At 42.1% G+C, this 20,293-nt stretch overlaps 1 protein-coding gene across 3 annotated transcripts in view; it reads left to right on the top strand.

The window, feature by feature from the left end:
- The window catches only part of LOC148018002 (FAD/NAD(P)-binding oxidoreductase family protein), an 87,007-nt gene that overhangs the window by 11,630 nt on the left and 55,084 nt on the right, over positions 1–20,293 (top strand). For 2 of the 3 annotated variants that reach the window (XR_015687664.1, XM_087661426.1), the window contains exons 2-8: positions 10,051–10,132; positions 10,263–10,406; positions 10,577–10,635; positions 12,311–12,378; positions 12,478–12,529; positions 12,673–12,834; positions 13,208–13,810. Coding sequence is in view for 2 of the 3 variants with exons in the window: in XM_087661426.1 (XP_087517552.1) it covers positions 10,051–10,132; positions 10,263–10,406; positions 10,577–10,635; positions 12,311–12,378; positions 12,478–12,529; positions 12,673–12,834; positions 13,208–13,810 (1,170 nt within the window). In the remaining variant the exon portion in view is untranslated. The remainder of the gene's footprint in view (positions 1–10,050; positions 10,133–10,262; positions 10,407–10,576; positions 10,636–12,310; positions 12,379–12,477; positions 12,530–12,672; positions 12,835–13,207; positions 13,811–20,293) is intronic. The other variant, XM_087661427.1, reaches the window with a different exon arrangement.

The raw sequence follows: 20,293 nt of genomic DNA, 5'->3' as shown, positions 1-20,293 counted from the left end.
TACACCAGCCCACACACCCTCTGCTGCTGTTGGCGCCCAGTTTCCAGCCTGCAGCCCGCCTCCATCTACTGTCCAGCCATCATCGACTGCAGCCACATTGTCTTCAGCCCGTCCACTGCTGTAGGCTACAGCTCTTAGCTGCTGGCGACTACTCCAGATCGTCCTAGACTATTGTTCAGCTTGCTGTCCATCATCTCTAGGGTCAGCCAACCTGCGTTTTCAGCATTGCAGGCCCTGATATTCTCAGACACTGTTTTCAGCCTGCTGTTTACAGCAGACTGTGCATAGTTTCCAGCCTTCGATTAGTGGTACACTGCTACGTTTACCAGTTTCCAGCCTCTAGACTGCTGTGTTTTAGTGACCAGCCTGTTGCCATTCACTATTCAATACTCCTATACTCCGACTGGTGGTCATAGACTTGGGATCCGTCTTTGCTGGACGTCACACTTCGACATTGCTCTGCTCTTGAGTATACTGTACACTCTTACATTCATTTACAGCATTTATTTACTTCTGAGTTGTGTTCTCTCTCTCCCTTTTTCTGTTTGTGTTTGAGTTTTGAGTTTTGCGTTTAGGGTTTGAGTTTTGCCCTCTTTGTTTGTGTCTGTCTCTTTGTGTTTCTGTTGTGGTCGTACATTCTGTGTGTCCTTAGTGCAAACCCTAGCAGTTTCCTTTCCTTCACATGGTATCAGAGCCGGTGCTCTTGTAAAGAGTATCCTGCGGATATTGTGGAGAGCTAGTGTTTGTGCGAGGCACACAATACGACTCGTAACCGAATCACAATGTCCCATACACCTTTTTCTCCAGTTCCTATGATGTCTTATCATGCTTCTCCATCATTGGAGGCCTTGAGACGGTATTATGGACTCGGTGAGGAGGACGACACTCCACCTTCACCAGATTTCACTAACATGACAGAGGAGGACTTTGGAAGTACTATCGCAACAAGTATGGTGATGTTTACACCCCTACCAGTTTTGCTACCACATCCGGACTGGTTGATGAGGCTGGCAACCTCTCCGATCATGGAGGACATACGGCATTCGGAACGTCTGGCGATCCATCTTCATCATCTCAGCCAAGTCCAATGTCAGGTTTGTACAATTCTTTTGTATTGCATGAATCAAAACCCTCGCCTGTTTCTTCTTTTGAGGTACAGGATCTGGATGGCTTTGTGTATGTGAACTTTAATAGAGGGGGCTTACGAAGCAGACGAAATTCAAGTACATCTACAACTTTTGTTTCATTTGAGCATATCATACACACTTCTCACTTTCCTCCCATCCCACCCTCTGCTATATCACACCTCTCATCATCTTTCAAAAACCTTGGATTACACTCCACATTTGCATCACACACCCTAGGGGTTGGATCTTCCATCTTCCATCTCTGCTCCTAGCACCTTTTCCTTCTCCACCCCATTCTCTACCTCTTTGCACCATGGTACTTCGTTAGGGGAAATGCTACCCTTTAACACAGTGCCTCTCACCTTTCAGCACATGAGCACACTCATAACTCTTGGGACGACTGTGATGGGCATTCCCCTCACTATCTCCAGCTTCACATCTCCCATGACCACTCATACGCAGAGGTTTCCATCCTCAGCTTATGGTGCGTCTTCACACTCTCCTTGGGTTACACCTACACAGGGATTCCCATCTTCTGCTCACTGTGTTCCCGTCCCACCTCCTTGGGTTCCTCATGTGGTTACCATGCCCATGCCTAGTCAACCCATCCCTATCTGTGGATCCACCTTGCACACTGCACGCATGCCTGGTGGGCACTTTGGGGCCCATTCCCATTTACTCCACTCTCCCATCCTACCCACACTACACTTTTTCACACTATCCATCTCTGAGTACTACCACTCGTGTTGCAATGGCCAAGAATGCCTTCACAAATAAGACACGTTTTAACGGGTCAAATTTCACCACTTGGTCTAATTTCATGCAATAAGTGCTCGAGTCTCAGGGTCTTTGGGACCTCGTCATTGGTCTAGAGCCTATGTCGGACCAGCTCACCTTGATTACATTCGTTAATGGAGAGCCCACAATGCCACAACCAATGTTGAGTTGATGCAGGGATTGCTTCCTGAGTTTCACTCTCAGTTGCAGCACTTCTCGCTCGCGTTAGAGTGTTGGAGTTACCTTCTCGATCGCTATGCGGCTCATGATCGTACTCGGCGCATCAATCTTGACTTTGAGCTTCAAGAGTTTTCTATTAAGGAAGGGGATGATCTGAAAGTCAAGCTGGCTGAATATAGGCGGTTACTTGCTGAGTTCGCTACTACTGGCTCTTCAAAGTTAGATGACGATAGGTTATATTCTTCTTGAATAAGTTGCCCGACAAGTACTTCAATTTCATTGAACACATCATCTCCCAGCCTAGATTGCCAACCTTCTACGAGTTTGAGTGCCAGTTCTTGTGTTACGCGAGGCTGTATGATCAAGTCCACAAAAAATCCTCATCACATCCTTATTTAAAGCAGAGGGGATTGGTTACCTCTTCTTCGGGAGGAACAACTACTAGTGGCAAAAACTCGCTAAATGCGAAGGCAAGCCAATCAAAGGGCGACTCCTCTTCCTTAGATGGAACCAAATAATCTAGATCTATGTGGCAGCAACTCCCCAAGAAAAACCGGTTTTGCACACATTGCCAGAGAGCAGGTCATGTGGACAAGGAGTACCGCTCCAATGCCCAATGTCTTCCACCTAAAAAGCCTCAGCAGACCGCTGCAACTGCACAGTCTAGTGGGGCTATGCCCTCCGCTCCTGCTTCATCTGCTCCTTTAGTACTCGTTGCTGTTGTTGGACATGTGGCTCGAGTACAGCCTCAGTGGCCCATCTCTTTCACTACCCCTAAGGGATTGGCTGATCGGTTTGCAGGTTCCGATCCCGTTGCACTTAATGCATCCATCTCACCTTTCTCTCCACCTTGTCAGGCGTTCCCTTGGTAGAGTCCTACTACTGGACATCCGCGATGGTAGCCACCTTCTTTGACTCGCATGCCTCTACTTGTGTTGATCCTAAGTTGTTTCCACCGGCGGTTGTTGTTACCACACCACCCTCCTTCTTCATCACATGGATACCTCATCACCTATTTTTCCTCGTTATCGATACCTTGAGTGGATGGGTTAGCTTGTACTGTTTTGTGATGTATTGGGTGTACCCTCCCTAATCCCGTTTTTTGGGTCACTTATACTCAGTCGGCCGCATCCCATCAAATTTACTTCTTTTATTCAAAAAAATAAAAATAAAAAATTCCATGTAGTTTCATCTGTCTTTGTAGGGCTTGATAGGCCATTGGGCAGCCAACGTGCACCCTTTGTCCAATGCCCTGTCCTCTTTGGGGTGACTACTTGAATTCCCTTGGTAAGATAACCATCGCCTTTGTAGTCTTGGTAGGCCATTGGGCAGCCAACGTGCACCATTTGTCCGATGCCTTGGCTGCTTTGGGGTGGGATGCCTTGGGGTATATAAACATCACAATGGCTGGCCTAACCTTTCAGCTCAGTTTTGGGCCTGAGAGGGGGTGTTGAGCTAAAATATGCATTCCTTGCTGATTAGCCTCTTAATTTTAGAGTAAAACCCTAAAACGGGGAGTGGTTCGAGAGAGTTCAGTGAAAACCCTAAAATGAGGAGCGGCTCAAGAGAGTTTAGTGGAAACTCTAATTTTTGGGGCGCCCTTCCACATCTATAAATAGATAGGCTCCCCCCATTCAGCCATCATCCTTGTTTGCAGGTTACACGAGCCCACATACCCTCTGCTGCTGTTGGCGCCCAGTTTCCAGCCTGCAGCCCACCTCCATCTACTGTCCAGCCATCATCAACTGCAGCCACATTGTCTTCAGCCTGTCCATTGCTGTAGGCGACAGCCCTCAGTTGCTGGCGACTACTCCAAACTGTCCCAGACTGTTGTTCAGCCTGCTGTCCATCATCTCCAGGGTCAGCCAAACTGTGTTTTCAGCATTGCAGGCCCTGATACTCTCAGACACTATTTTCAGCCTGCTGTTTACAGCAGACTGTGCATAGTTTCCAGCCTTCGATTGGTGGTACACTGTTGCGTTTACCAGTTTCCAGCCTCTAGACTGCTGCGTTTTAGTGACCAGCCTGTTGTCATTCACTATTCAGCACTCCTACACTCCGACTGGTAGTCACAGACTTGGGATCCATCTTCGGTGGACGTCACACTCCGACATTGCTCTACCCTTGAGCACATTGTACACTCTTACATTCATTTACAGCATTCATTCACTTCTGAGTTGTGTTCTCTCTCTCTCCCTTCTTCTGTTTGTATTTGAGTTTTTGTGTTTGAGTTTTGAGTTTTGCATTTAGGGTTTGAGTTTTTGAGTTTTGCGTTTAGGGTTTGAGTTTTGCCCTCTGTGTCAGTGTCTGTCTCTTTGCGTTTCTGTCATGGTCGTACACTCTGTGTGTCCTCAGTGCAAACCCTAGTAGTTTCCTTCACAGGGAATGTACCTTTACCTAGTGAGAAGGAGTTCCTTTCCCAGATATGTACATTAAGAGGTACCGGAGACCTCTTAGTCTCCCTCTTAGTAGGATGAACTTATCACCATTCCTTGGTAGTATTGACAGCTCATGGAAGATAGGGGTATTACTCACTTTCCTGTAAACCCTTCAAGCCTATGTAGGGTAGCTCACTTTGTGTGCACTACACTCTTATGTTATGGATTCTTTAAGATCACGAGTCTTGCAATTGATGAGGCTCTTGCAAAGGATGTTTGGTGCCGTGCTATGTAGGAGGAGCTCGGTGCTATCGAGTGTAATCAGACTTGGGAGTTGGTTTGGTGTTTATGGAAGTAGAAGATGATAGGTCTTTAAGACCAAGCATTTGGCGGATGGCTCCTTCGACAAGCATAAAGCTAGGCTTGTTGCCAAGGGTTTTGCAATAGCGTGTAGGTTTAGATTACTTGGAGACTTTCTCACCTACTGCTTGTATGTCTACTATTTAGGCTATTTCGGCTTTTGTAGCCATCACTGCTAGCGTGTCTTTCAAATAGACGTTAAGTTTGCCTTCTTGAATAGTATCCTGGACAAGGAGATTTACGTTTCATAGCCTCTTGATTTTCTTATGCAGGGGAAAGAGGATCATGTATACCGATTGCTAAAGGGTCTCTATGGCTTGAAGCAAGCTCCTAGGGCTTGGTACTAGAGGATTGATTGATTCTTCTTATAGAGTGGTTTCTATCGATTAGATCATGATCCCAACCTTTATTACAAGGTCGTGGTTAATACATGTGTTTTAGTCATTGTTACGAGAACGTGAAATTTTATTGCTTTGCTTAGTATTTGATTAAAAGTTGATCAAATGTATTAATGTGACTTGCACATGTGAGGTGCAAGTTAATTATTTCACAATGTGAGAACTAGGACCCCAAGATATCAGTTGGTGCCAAAGGTAAAAGTTGTAATAAGTTGTGTCTGATAGGTATTAGGTGGTATCTTGTGTTAGATTAATATCGGTCTAGAGGCTAATAACTGCTTAGGGATACTTGGAAGACAAATTGGCCTAGCCAATTTAATTATTGGTTGGTGGAATTATTTTTTTGGGTACCAGAATAATTATTAAATTAAATTTTAGAATTAATCATTTGAAAATTAATTTAATAAGTTGGATACTGTTGGAAAATAGGATAAAAAGGCTGTAATGCAAGTGGAAAAAACTTTTTTGGGGGTTGGTGGAAGTCTTTTCCAGCCATTATGAGAGAGAAGGAAGTTGTTAGAGAGCAAGGAGATGCTATTGATATGATTTGTAGCCACCAAGGATCATTTCTACAGTAGGTGACAACAGTTTGGAGCCCTCTTGGAATAAGTGACAGCAGCCCAAGGTCCTTTTGGTGCATGTGATAGCATACAAGAGGGGGCAACAACCTTTTTGGTGGTCCTAAGTTGTAGGTTACAACTTCCATGGCTATTTGAGCAGGGCAATAACAGTCATTTAACGTTCCTTGCAATGAAACTCTGAAATCTCTCTCTCTCTCTCTCTCCCCAACATTCTCTCTCTTCTCCCATCTATCTCTAAAGTTATCTCAGTAGGATTCAACAATCTGACTAAATCAGAGGTGGAGATATTGGAAAATCTCTGATGTAAACTCTAATTTATAGTAAAAATTAGGGTTTGATAGCCACCTCGGGATGCTTGATTAGAATTGACGGCCTAGGACTTGAATTCCAACAGTTGAAATTGAGGAATTTCAAGGAGATTCAAGAGGCCAATCAACCAATATCAGATTGTCGAGCGAACAAAGGTGCAAATTGGTTTGGAGGCTTGCTGGTTAGTTTTGACAGAAAGTGACACTTGATTAGTAGAGGAGGTTAGAGAATCTCGATTGTACTCTATCCATTTGCAATAAAAGTTAAAGAAATATCGCAAGAGGTGCCAATTTTGGGATCAACAGGCTGTCCATTGTTCAAGATTAAAGTAAAAGTGTGCATTTTCAGTTTATGTAAATTTTATGCTTGCTGTAATTATTGTTAAATCAGGTTCTTACTACCCTATTTGAGGAAAGATTGGTTTCGGCCATCTTGTAGATATATGACTTGATTATCATAAGGAGTGACTCATAGGAGGTTAATTGGACTTGTGAGATCTTACAGTAAGAGTTCGACATGACGGATCTTGGGATCCTTCACTTCTTCCTTGGTTTGAAGATCTATTAGTGTCATGAGGACATGCATTTTTGAAAGCTCACTTAACATGTGGATTAATTTTTAATCACATGGTTAAGTAAATGTTGCACATGTGAGGTGTAACCGGGGTTAGAGTAAATTTACAAGCTTGGGACCCGAGGAAATCACGGGATGTCAAAGGCAAAAGTTGCTGTAAGCTATGTCACACAAGTACTTGGTGGTATTTGGTGCCAGTTGTTGGCCTAGATCATTCATTTGGCCATAAGTATCAGTTTTGGTGATACTAGAGAAGTGGTGTTTAATGGTACCTAATGCCAATCCCATGGTCAAAGATAGCGCAAAGACACTCGAGAATGGAAGTTGTCTAGCCAATTTGATTATTGGTTAGTCAGATTATTTTTCAGGGCACCGAAATAATTATTAGATTAATTTTAAGTATTTAAAGATTGAAAATTAATATTTAATCATGGATAATGCAAAAAAAACCATTTGGGAAGGTTGCCACTTGTCAAAAATGCCCAATGCAAGACTAAAGATTGTCTTTAGAGGCTAGAGAGAGGCATTTTAGTGTATTCAGTCTGCAAGAGGGAGAAAGGAGATGTTGCCGCTCTGATTTGTAGCCATTGGAGGACCTTTCGAGGCAACTAGGGGTAGGAGAAGACCAATCAATAGCAGGTGACAACATCTACAGGCTGTTGAGAGAGGGTAGTAGTAGTAAATGATTGATTTTCTTCAATTCTTTGCATTTACAAGCTGTTGAGACAGGGCTGCAGTAGTAAATGACTGATTTTCTTTAGTTCTTTGTGAAGAAAGTTTGAATCTTCTCTCTCCTGAGCATTCTCCCTCATCTCCCAACCTTTCTATAGCCTTGCTCTGAAGATTATAGCTTTGAGATCACTAAAGGTTGAGAAATTTCAGATTTCTCTGCTGTAAACCCTAATTTGCAACAAAAATTAGGGTTTAGCAGCAGCCTTTGGAAGCGTGCTAGAAATTGGAAGCTCCAAGACTTGGATTCAACAGGGCTGAAGCTGATTTTAGTAAAATTCAGGTGGAGGAACCAACAAATCAATGAATTTGGGACATTTTCCATCTCGATTAAAGCGGGTGAAGGCCAATTGACTGGCCGAATCAAGGGGCAAATTAGATTGAAGACCTGTTGTCATTTTGGACAGCAGGGGGAGTTGGAATACCGAAAGGGATTGGGAGAATCCCATTGTACATCAACTTCTTCTTCAATTAAGTTAAATAAATATCGAAAGGGGTGCCAGTTTTGGGGCCAACAGGGTGTCCACTGTCCAAGATTGTAAGTTAATTTGCATTTCTTAGTTTTATAATAAATTTTATCGCTATAACTGAGTTGTAATTAGGGAGTTACCACCCATCCACAGAAGGAAGGCTGGTTTCAGATGGCATAGAGCATCTTCATCTTCCAACATAGGTACATCTCCAAGCTTCTTTTAGAGTTTGGTATGGCAGAGTATCAGCCTATTTCTTACCCCATGGACCCTAAGTCCAAGTTGGTTACTTTCGGAGATTCCTTTTTGGATGCCACAAGGTACAAGTGTCTTGCTGGATCACTGATTTGGCTAAATCCATACTAGGCCAAATACCTCTTTTGTGCTGGCATCGATGTCTTCTTTCATGAAGACTCCTACTCAAGTTATACTGGCGAGTTGCTTTGCACGTGTTGCACTACTTACAAGTTACAAGGGACTTGATCCTATGGGATCATGTATGGAGAGGGGGACTACTTTTGGTGGATTAAGTGACTCAGATTGGATATGTGATGTGGAGTAAAGATGCTCAATGATAACTTTTGCTTTCTCCTCTCCCTCACCTCAGGAGCTATGTCATGGAGCAGCAAGAAGTAGCCTACCGTGGCCTTACCTTATATAGAGACTAAGTATCGTGCACTTTGTTCAAGTAGTTTGGCTTGGTCGCTTGGTGGTGGAGGTTGGCTTTCCACAAAGAGGACCCACATAGTTGCACGTGGATAAGCAGATTGCCTTAGCTCTAGCAAAGAACTCTATATTTCATGTTCACATGAAGCACATTGAGGTTTAGTACAACTTTGTTTGGGAGCGGATCGTGGATCTTGAGTTAGCGGTGGTTCATTGTTCCATGGCAGACAATGTGGTAGATCTCTCCATGAAGCCTCTTCCACATGCTTCTATGCTTCATCCTATGAGATTGTTGGGTCTTCGGACACTCCCAGGATTTTTTTGGGGGGGGTGTTAGCCTGCCATTTTATTATGTTAGTCCGTCATCTCTTGGTTGTGAGCTTCATAAGAGTTTGATGAAGACATTGGAGCTCCGATTGTCATTTCCACTTAGATTAGTGTGCATTTCCTTTGTCAATGTGGGCTTTCTTCATTTGCTAGGTGTCTGTCAGTTTGTGCAGCCTTGCCAGCTGTGTTCTGCCCTACTTGTTGGCCACTTTTTGTGCCATGTCAGTGTTTTTTGGGCCTAATTTGTGCTGATCGGCCAGATTTGGCTGGCTGACTGCCATTTAGTGGCGTTTTTGGCTGGTCGGCCACTTTTGGGGTATTTTGGCTATTTATAGCCATTCCCCACTTCGGGGCAGATCATTCTTCTCATTCTTTTGCAAGTGCACACTCTGACTTCAGCATTCTCCTCTATCTCTTGCAGGTGCTGCTGGCCGCACACTCCCTCTCTGTCTCCGTCTTCGTCTTTGGTGCTGTTATCATTTTCCAGCCTGATCCGGTGCCCTCATCGACGCTTTGGGCTGTGTGTAGGGACTGATTAATCCATCACTATATTTAGCATTCTTTCCAGATTTAGTGTAGATTTCTCTTTCATTCCTGCTGCTTTTTCTCTTCTTCTTTTACCTCCATGTTTTTGTTCCTCTTCTGTTGTGCATCCTCACAGTCCCAGCCTGATCATGCCTTGTTTCTGTAGTCAGGAAAATACAGCACGTGACTCTTGGAACAGACAAAATGCTCAGTTTTCTTCCGAAAAATGTTTAAAACTGGCCTTGTGAAAAAACTGCCTCATGTGCAAAAAGAAGGCTTCAATACTCTACCAGCTTGGAGCCCACATGCTCTAGGGAAATACTAACAGCCCCTGAAGCTGCACTACATTGTAAGAGTCAGTTTGTCTCTTCTATTCGAGACAAGCAGTTAGAGGACTGTCTCCATGATTTCTGATTGTACTCTGTTTTTTTCCACCAAATTGAGGCTGAACTTAATATAACTTACTTTTATTGAAACAACGGCTTTTGGCCAGAAAACTCTGTGCTTCATTTTCTTTAAAGCATATAGCTAAGCATCATGTGGCCATTTACTAAAGCAAGCAAATAATCCTTTTTTATGCAATGGACGTTCTGGTAAAGGTTCATATTCATGGCAACAGAGAAAAAATTCTCAATGGTTCATCTTTGTAGGGAGCGTTTAAAGGCGAAGAAGATTATGATGTTGTCATCGTAGGCGGAGGAATGGTTGGTGCTGCTGTTGGCTGTGGCTTAGGTACTGCCATTGTTTAGTCGTCTACTGACAGATTCAGGAGAATGGATGTTGAGTTGTTACTGGAATGATATTCATGTGGGATGCGATTGCCATGCAATTGACACACTTGCTCACAATGATTTTGATTCAGCAAGTAAGGGCCTGACTAGGTCATTGCGAGTTGCCATCATTGATAGCAATTCTTTGGATGGATTACTTACTAAGACACCCAAAGGAGTTATACCTGATTCAAGAGTTAGTGCAATTACTCCGACAACTGCTGCCTTCCTACAAGGTATTAACAAGATCCACTTCATTGTAGAGGGTACTAAACATGATTCTATAATGAATTGGTCAACTGTTCTTGTTGGTGTTTAAAAGTGTGATGCATTCAAAAACCAATAGATTTGCATTTTGAAGCTTGGCACTAATTTGTAGACTACTCTCAATTTGCTGCATGGACAGATGTTGGTGCTTGGAAACATATTGAGAGCTGTAGATATGCACCCTTCGATTCTATGCAGGTACTGTTTAATTTGTAAAGGTTTAGCCATTACTTTGATTAATATCTTATTGTTTGTTACAATTTATTTCTAACATAAACTTACTTGTCACTTCAAGAGTGGCAACTTCACTGCCATAATTCTAGGTAATATGAACATAATACAGAAATAAACCTGTGGAAAGTTTTTACTAACCTTAGGACATTGACACCCAGTTCCTATTGTTACACTTTCTTATAAGGAGCTAGTTGTCATTTCCTTTTTAAGAGATCATTAGCAGATCCTCACCCAAGCTAGGTGGCAAAAATTGCCAACCAAAAGAGAGATGTTGAAGACACTAGCTGAGGCCGTTTACTGCATGACTGATATCACGCATCAGGTGGTAAGATAAAAGGTCTGGATCAAGCTCACTTAAGTGGCTGCTCTTCCTCTATTCTTGCTTAAGGAGGTTTGTGACATTCTTTAAGTGCCTTGTGTCAAAGAGGAAGAGTGACACAAAGATGGTTATTCATGAGAAGGTAACTATCTTTCATGGCATAGCCTAAAACATGGATAACTCTAAGAACCTATGTATAATTTTGTGTTATAGATCATGTGGCAAAAGTCAGAGTTTCAACTTTAGAAAGTGAGTCAAATTGTTTTCTAAACTCAAAAAGACTTATAATTGGTTGGGTAGATCCTTTTTATGTGATGCCTAAATCAAAAGGAAGGGAAAAAAAATCATGAAGAGACCCTTAGCCTCTCAATTATGATGCCAAGTAGCTTTGCTTCACCAAAATTCTCAACAATGCCAAGGATAATCTAACGGATGAACATGATGAAGAAGATAATCCTCTGATCAGCTTTGCCTTGTGTAGATTTAGATCAATCAAGTACAAATTTACGTCACAAATTCACCCTTTAGACAGCTCTTGGAAGAAACTTTTCGCAAACAATCAGCCCGAAGTCACTGAACAAAGAGCTTCGCTTATGAAGCATAAAGCCTTGATACTGTCGTGATCGCTACGAGAGATATTGCTGCCAAGTGTGGGCAAAAAGGTGGTAACTGGAAAAGACAGCTTTGCCTGATGGCAATGAGGAAGCAACAGCTTTCCTGCCCTTGGTCAGTGTGCCAAAAAATGGAGCACCATGTACTGAAATAGGGCATGACCAGAATGAAGCTGGATAGAGTGTCATGACATGTAGTATTGAGAGAGTCTTGGAATCTCCTCAAAGGATGCATTAGTAGATCCCTCGTCGTCATTTATTTTTATCAAGGGGAATTTCACATTATTTTATTTTAGATATCATTTTGTGCTTATGCCTTTATATTCTTTGTTAAATTGTTTGCTACTTCATGCTATGTAGCTCTCCTTTTTCTTCTGTACACACCAGCCATGTCATAAAGCTGTGAACTTGTCATGCTTTGAACAAGTGATGCAATGAATCTTTCCTTGCAAAGAGAAAATCTTGGTACTGTGAACACTAATTTCCAGTCCTCTTGCTCACCACTAAGGTTGTAGGAACATAGGGTGCAGATCTTTCTCTTTGTGACTAAAAAGCAAGTACTTGGAATTGAATGGAATCACATTTTTGTAGACCCTTGGGCCATGGCTTTTAAATTGCAAAGTTGATGTTTGATTCTCCTGTGGCCAAAGTTTATTCTTTGTGAAAAACCTAGCCAAGCATTACTTGTAACAATTTCTACTGGTTGAAGGTATGGGACTACACAGGTCGTGGATACACACACTACAGGGCTGCAGATGTGGAGAAGCCAGTTCTTGGGTAACTTGCTTGTCAAAATTCATTTTGTTAAGCAAACATCCATTCATGAAATGAGAGTGTATTTTCACTTTGACATGTTTTTGCTTGGCTTTTGAGCAGCTTTGTGGTGGAGAACAGGGTTATTGTTTCAGCTTTGGTTTCATACCTACAGGTATAATTTACCTTGGAACAGTCAAAGTCACCTTACAGAACTTTCTTTGAGGCACAGCGTACGATAAAAGTATAAGCTGCATTGTAAACTTAATTGCTGGTATTTCATGGTGGTGCTATGTACTTTTATTGATGCCTCTACAGGAGTCACAGTTTGCTTCACTGCTCTGTCCTGCACGTGTCAAGACAATTATGCTTCCTCAGCGCTTGTCCCATAGTGATGTACGAGGAAATATTGCAGATTCAACAAATGACTTGGTCAAAGTTGAATTGGAAGATGGTCGACGGTTGCATACGCGCCTTGTGGTAGGTAAGATCATGAATAATTACCAAACCTGTTATGCACGTAGATAACATTTTTAGGTTAAAACAAAACTTGGAGAGACTCAAATAACATGTTTATACTGCAACAGAGTTCTACTTACAGTTATTAGTGGACTGTAAGCTATTCTCTAGGCATGTCCATCTATCATGGTTATACAAAATGAAAAATTTCATGTGTATAGCTAGGATTACAAATCTAAAAAGTTAGCACAGTGCACTTAAGTGAATCAGCACACATCAATAGACTGCAGATGCAAGTATTCTTAACCATTTTTATGCAGGTGGTACTAGATCATATTAAATTGGGCACATTTCAGGAAGATTGCTTGCTTATTGTTGTTCTTACTTTTATCAGGTTGGAGCAGATGGGGCCAGGTCAAAAGTCAGGACACTCGCTGGAGTGCAAAGTTTCAAAAGGGATTATGAACAACAGGCAGTAATCTGCACTATTGAGACTGCACGAAAACATTCCACTGCATGGCAGCGTTTCTTACCAACAGGACCTCTGGCTATACTTCCAATGGGGGATACTCTCAGCAATGTTGTGTGGACAACTAGTCCAGAACATGCACTTGAGCTGAAAAATATGAGAGAAGAAGATTTTGTAACATCTATCAATCAAGCTCTTGTGGAAGATTTTGGTCCATTTCCATCCTCAACTGTTTCTGGGCTGTTTGGAGACAGATTTGGATCACTTTGGGGGGGTCTACCTCCTTCATGTTGTGAGTCATTTGAACCTCCACCTCGTATAACAAAGTGTCTATCTGAAAGGTTGTCCTTCCCTTTGTTCCTTGGCCATGCATACAGTTACGTAGCTCCTCGTTTGGCATTAGTCGGAGATGCAGCCCATACGGTCCATCCTTTGGCAGGCCAAGGTGTAAATTTGGGCTTTGGTGATGCATTATCATTGACTAATACTGTTGCTACAGGAGTTGAACTTGGCAGAGATCTGGGAGAGGTACGATTTTTGAATAACTGAAATGACACACTGTTTACTCGGTTTATATTAACTGGCTGAAGAAAATTGATTTCATGATTTCCTAGACTTTTGACAGTTGTAACCTTAGATTTCAAAATAATTTAAGACTTACAAATCTTTCTTTTCATGAGCAACATTGAAATATATCAAGTTCAGGTTGCTAACTTGATCTATCAATCAGGGTTTGATTAACATAAAATATGAATAGATTACACTTGAATCACAACTAGAAGATGAAAGAGCTTGCTATACACCAAACATTTGATTGTCTAGAGTCAAAACTGTGAATTGAACACTTTGAACTTTTCTCGAGGAATAGCTCTTTCAAACATATGTGCCACTTTGCTCTTTGTATGTACTAGGCATGTAGAGCAAGTTGATCTCACAACACGAAGTCTTTCAGGACATAGTAATAATGCTCCACAATATGCTTCTTATGGGCATGGACTAGTTTTCTTGCAATTGTGATGGTGCTTTGATTGCTGGTGTAAATGGTTGTGATAACTCCACACAAAGGTAGGCTAATAGGCATCTAAGACATAAACATCTAAATGTAGCTGTCCACCCTACATTCAACCTCGTAGTTAGAAGTGGCCATGATGTCTGCAGTTACTTCTTGCTGAGCCATGAACTACATTGATCCCCAAACATAAAAAGTGGTGCGGTTCAGATGTTCTTGGTATATAGCTTTATGTTGGTGCTTCTCTTCATCATGTGTTTCTTAATTATACTATGTACTTTAGAACTTGTGGTCTGGTTGGGATGGTTCAAGGGATTTCTAAACCAAAGTGGCTTGGCAGACCATCATTTGACACTGCTTAGACAGAGATTTGGGCATTATTGATCAAGAGTACCAGAGTCAGAACCTTCTGGACAAGCAGATTGCTTGATGACTCATGTTAGGTGCGCAGACTTGAAAGCCTCTCCTTGAGGAGGTTTTCCAAGAGTGTTGTCCCTGTTTTGGAGGAGACTAGAGACCATCTTTGATGTGGATCTTCACCACAGGGTCAAGGGTCGACCATCCTCCCCATATCATATTTTGTCTGCAGTTTGTTACAAGTTTGGTAGTATGTGTAGAAGGTTATAGAGCAAAGGTCCCCATGCTGTCCAGAGGAAATCAATAGACAACCAGTCATCTTAAATCTGCAGTTATGGATAGAGACAAGCTGCAACTTGGGGAGTCGTTCACATTCAATGGGCTATTTGGGAGGCTGCACTTGCTTGTTCCCCATGCTTACCTACTTCTTGCATTGCTGCCTTAGGCCAATGTTGCATTGAAGGATCTCACTGGGCACTTCCATTTCATGATGTGGAAGAGAAATTTTGTGTACGTAGGTATATCTTGGATATCTTGGCATCACGTTTGCACCCCGAAATCCATGGGAGGTGGGGATGTTTTGGATGTGGAGACCCATATGGAAGCCCTTTGTTGGTCCTTGTTTCAAGCGCTGTGTATTGGCCAACAACCTTGGACTCTTATTGCTTGTGCTTTTCTTGAGGATCGGGGCCTTTGGCATGGTAATACGAGATTCAGGGTTTGTGGTGGCATGTGCTTAATGCTGAGGTTCATTTTCTACATTTGCCTTGGTTCTTCTTAATCATTTGGTGTGCTCATGGAAAATTGTGCTTTCCAAGGCTTGTCCATGGCAAGATTGGAATCTTGTATGGCATTTGACCCTTCAGTCTTCTTTAGTCAATCAGATTTATCATTTCATGATTCGAAGCTGCACATGGTTGACTGTTGAGATATTGGCAATCATACCTAGCTTAGCCTCCTTGTATAGAGCAGTGTGGGCTCAAGCTGTAGAATCTCATATGCACAGTGGAGGAAAGCGCAACCTAGTCTATTCCTATAAAGCATTGTACTTGCTCTTTTTTTGAAACATCTATGGCTAGAAATTATACAAAATTGGATTTGAAGAATGCTTTCTTGAATGGTATATTGGAAAAAGAGGTATACATGGATCAACCAAAAGGGTATGTACACCATAAATATCCACATTATGTATGCAAATTGAGGAAGGAATTATAAGGATTGAAGCAAGCACCAAGAGCTTGGTGTGAGAGGATTAGCAAGTTCTTATGTAGCATGGGATTTTAGCAAAACATGGCTGATTATTCACTTTATATCAAACAGATAAAAGCTGGAATGGTTGTTGTGGTCATACATATCGATGATCTCATCGTTATATGTACTGTAGAGAGAGATTTTGCTGAAGTAAAGCATAGGCTACACAAGGAGTTGGACATCAAGGACCTTGGTTTATTGAGATACTTTCTTGGCATTGAGGTGATTGACACTTTGCATAGAGTTTGGCTAGTGTAGAGGAATTGATGGTTGTAAATAAATGCTTTATTTGTGAACAAGAGGGTCACATTGCAAGGGACTGTTCCAATAGGTAGCAAGTTGGAAAATCGGAAAATGAGGGAGATCCTAAGGAAAAGAAGCCCAAATCATCAGTGGGAGCCCAACGAGAGGAGATTATGAGTCAGGTGAATGAGCTATTAGAAAAAGGGTTGATTTAACTCAACTTATCTCCTTTTGGTTCTCCAGTGCTTTTGGTGCATAAAATGGATGGTTCATGGTGTATGTGCATTGATTATTGTGCTCTAAATAAGATCACAATAAGAAATTGATTTTCGATTCCTCGGATTGATGATATTTTGGATAGATTGTAGGGGGTAGCCATATTCAGCCATATAGATTTGAAAAGTGGGTATCATCAGATACGCATTAGACTGGAGGATGTGCCTAAGACAGCTTTCATGACATCTTTTGGATTATATGAGTTTCTTGTTAGCCTTTTAGGCTTATGAATACTCCTGCCACTTTTAATTGGATGATGGACCGCATTTTCATGCCACATAGAGGATTTGTGGGCACTTTCTTTGATGACATGATTGTTTACTCAAAGAATGAGGCAGAGCATAGAAAGCACTTGGACATTGTGCTTAATGAACTGTATAAGTATAGGTTGGTTATCAATGACAAGAAAGCGAATTCTTTTTGCATGAAATCCACTTTTTGGAGCATATTGTATTGGCTAATGGTGTTTGTATGGACCTTGCAAAGGTTGAGGTAATATGATCATGGCCACCTTTAAGAAATGTACATGAGATCTGCAGCTTCGTGGGTTTATGTTCTTACTATAGGAAGTATATACGCGAATTTGCTGAAATTGCATCTCCATTGTATACTTTACAAAAGAAGAATGTGTCATTTAGATGGTCGGCATTGAAAATTTCAGCATTTGAAAAGTTAAAGGAAAAGATGACTTCAGATTCTGTGCTTGTATTGCTCGATCTAAGAAATTCATTTGTTGTTTAGTGTGATGCATGCATGTGTTAATAGCATTGGGGCTATTCTTATGCAAGATGGTTGTGTTGTGGCTTATGAGAGCCAAATTCTCCACGGTATAGAGAAGAATTTGCAAGTCTATGAGAAAGAGCTCTTGGCTATAATTCATGCACTATCTACATGAAAACATTATTTATTGGGGGACTGATTTTATACTGCAGACAGACCATCAAACTTTGAGGTACTTTTTGATATAGACAAAGTTGCTAGAGAAACATAAGAGATGGGTAATTTTTCTCTTTATGTTTCATTTTCAGATTGTGCATATTAATGGTAAAAAGGGTGTGAAGATATGCTAGGGTTTGCACTAAGGAAACACATCATGTACGACCAAGACTGAAACACAAAGATTCAAATAGAGATAAGCAAAACCCAAACCCTAAACACAAAACACAAAACACAAAAACTCAAAAACTCAAACATAGAGAGCAATGTAGTGTCAGAGAGTGACGCCCGTTGGAGACAGATCCCAAGTGCTGTAACCACTAGTTGGAGGTGAGAGAGTGTTGAATAATAAAGGGCTGCAGGTTGGTCACCGAAACATAGCAATTAAAGGCTGATATTTGGTAAATGAGTAGTGTACCAACAAAGGGAGGCTGAAAACTGATCACACGAGGCAAAGAACTATCAAGTGACAATAGGAGAGATGTTTTCTGATGTAGATGGTCTACAGGATAGCAAAAATGTAGGTACCGTAGCAGTTGCCTGGTGTGCGAGATGGTAGTAGCCTGTCGCGTGGCACTAGATGTTGAAAACATAGGCTCATGAAGTGTTACGGTGATGCGGTAGATAGAGATCTCCAAACAGTAGGGTGATGGCTGAAAATAGGCCGCTTGGGGTTGGATAGTGATGGGTTGTAGTTGGTGATGGCTGGACTATAGGTGGTAGGTTGTTGATGGTTGAAAGTTGCACGGTAGAGTGAGAAACCTGCACAAAAGGATAAGGCTGAATGGTGGGCAGCAGACCGGTTTATTTATAGATGTTAAAGGCGTCTTGAAAAATCAGGGTTTTGGAGGACCACTAAAACTCTTTTGAATCGCGCACTAAATTTCCAATTCTCATTAATTGGGGCTGTTTAAAAATGCTAATCAGCTTTAAAGCGTGTTTTAGCTCAACACCCCCTCTCAAGCATAAAACTGAGCTTGAAAGGAAAGGCTGACAATGTTTATTCCATGGCATCTCACCTCCATAGCAGCTAGTGCATCGGACAAAGAGTGTATGTCAGCTGCCCAATGGTCTACTAAGACTACAGAGATGATGGTTATCTTACCAAGGAAGTCCAAGTAGTTACCCCAGAGAGAACACGATATCGGACAAAGGATGCTCGTTGGTTGCCCAATGGCCTACCAAGCCCTACAAAGATGGATGGAACCACCTTGAACTTTTTTTTGGTTTGGGTGGAAAGTTGTAGAATACTAAGAAAGGTAAGAAGCTCCTCTCAACTTGGATGTTGATGCCGAAAAAGTAAGAGGAGCTTGAGAACATCGTTGTTAGACTTTGGGGAGCCAGTAGTGGCAAACGCGGCGAGTAACCATCAATTTTCTGTTAACTTGACTTTCAGATCATTCCCTTCGTTAATGGAAAACTCTCGAGGCTCAAAATCGAGATTGATATGTCAAGTGCGATCTCGAACCACATAGCGGTCAATGAGATGACTCCAATGCTCAAATGTGAGGGGAAAATGGTGTAATTGAGAGTGGAATTTAGGAAACAACCCTTGCAATACTCAATATTGGCTGTGGCATTGTGGGCTTTCCATTGACGGATGTGATCAGAGTGAGTTGGTTGAGGGTGCTTGGTACCAATGACTAGGTTCCAAAGTCCTCAAGATTTAAGTACTTATTACATGAAGTTTGACCAAGTGGTGAAATTCGACCAGTTAAAAGGAGTCTTATCCATGAAGGTGTTTTTGGCTGTTGCAATAGGAGTGGCAGTGCTAGGAGATAGAGGTGTGTAATGGGGGTAGGGTGAATAGGGGGAATAAGGTGGGGGAGCGGAGTATACTTGGAAAGTAATCCCAAAGTGCCCACTATGCATATGAGAAGTGGCATAGTGGATCCATATGTGGGCAAGGGCGGATTGGGTATGGACATAGTAACTGCCTATGGAGCCCAAGATGGAGGAATAGGGACATGGGGAGTAGAGGATGAAAATCCTTGTGTAGGTGTGACCTGAGGGATGTGCAATGACAGTCCATAAGCACAAGATGGATACTCTTATGTTTGAAAGGTCGTGTGGGGGGTTTGTGAGTGCTTGGGGGTAGTGAGGGGGTCCTATCACGGTCATTCCAGAGTGAAATGATGTGGTAAAGTAGGGGGTACACAGGGAGAAGAAACTTTGAAGTGAATGAATGCTGTAAATGAATGGAAGAGTGTACAGGATGCCCAACGGCAGAGCAATGTAGTGTGGGAGAGTAGTGTCCACCAGAGATGGATCCCAAGTGTTGTAACCACCAGTCGGAGGTGAGAGAGTGCTGAATAATGAAGAGTAGCATGCTGTTCACCAAAACATAGTAGTCAGAGGTTGAAATTTGGTAAGCGTAGCAGTTTATCACCCTAGAAAGGTTGAAAATAGATCACTCGAGGTAGAGAATTGTCAAGCAACATTAGGAAAGGTGTTTGTTGATGTGGACGGCCTTTTAGACATAAAAAATACAGGTACTGCAACAGTTGCTTGGTGTGAGAGATAACAACAGTCTGTCGCGTGGCACAAGATGCTGAAAACACAGGCTGATGAAGTGCTACAATGACACAATAGATGGAGATCTTATTGGGATAAAGGCCCTTTTCACCTGCGTGTATAGTACACGTACATTATTTAGTTGTACATGTGAATGCACCCCTACGTGCCCTAAGTATAAATACATTTTATTCTTTGTGTACCAACATATTATTGGTACACTCAAATCTAATTGTACTCTCTGCGTCACTCTCACTCCTTGAACTACTATTCACCCCTCCAATTGAGCTCCAACAAGTGATATTAGAGTACAGGTTGTACATGCTTCTCGAGACCACAGGCATTAGTCGCCAGCTACAGCTCAACAAGTCAGGCGTGACCAGCGGGGAGTGAACGGTACTATGACCGAATGGATTGCTCGACAA

The sequence above is a fragment of the Lygodium microphyllum genome, chromosome 21 (genome assembly GCF_053477565.2).
Source record: "Lygodium microphyllum isolate KBCC chromosome 21, Lygodium_microphyllum_v1.1.10, whole genome shotgun sequence".
In the NCBI taxonomy this organism is placed as follows: domain Eukaryota; kingdom Viridiplantae; phylum Streptophyta; class Polypodiopsida; order Schizaeales; family Lygodiaceae; genus Lygodium; species Lygodium microphyllum.
The sequence above is the reverse complement of the archived record's forward strand: the minus strand, read 5'-3'. Positions and strand labels throughout refer to the sequence as shown.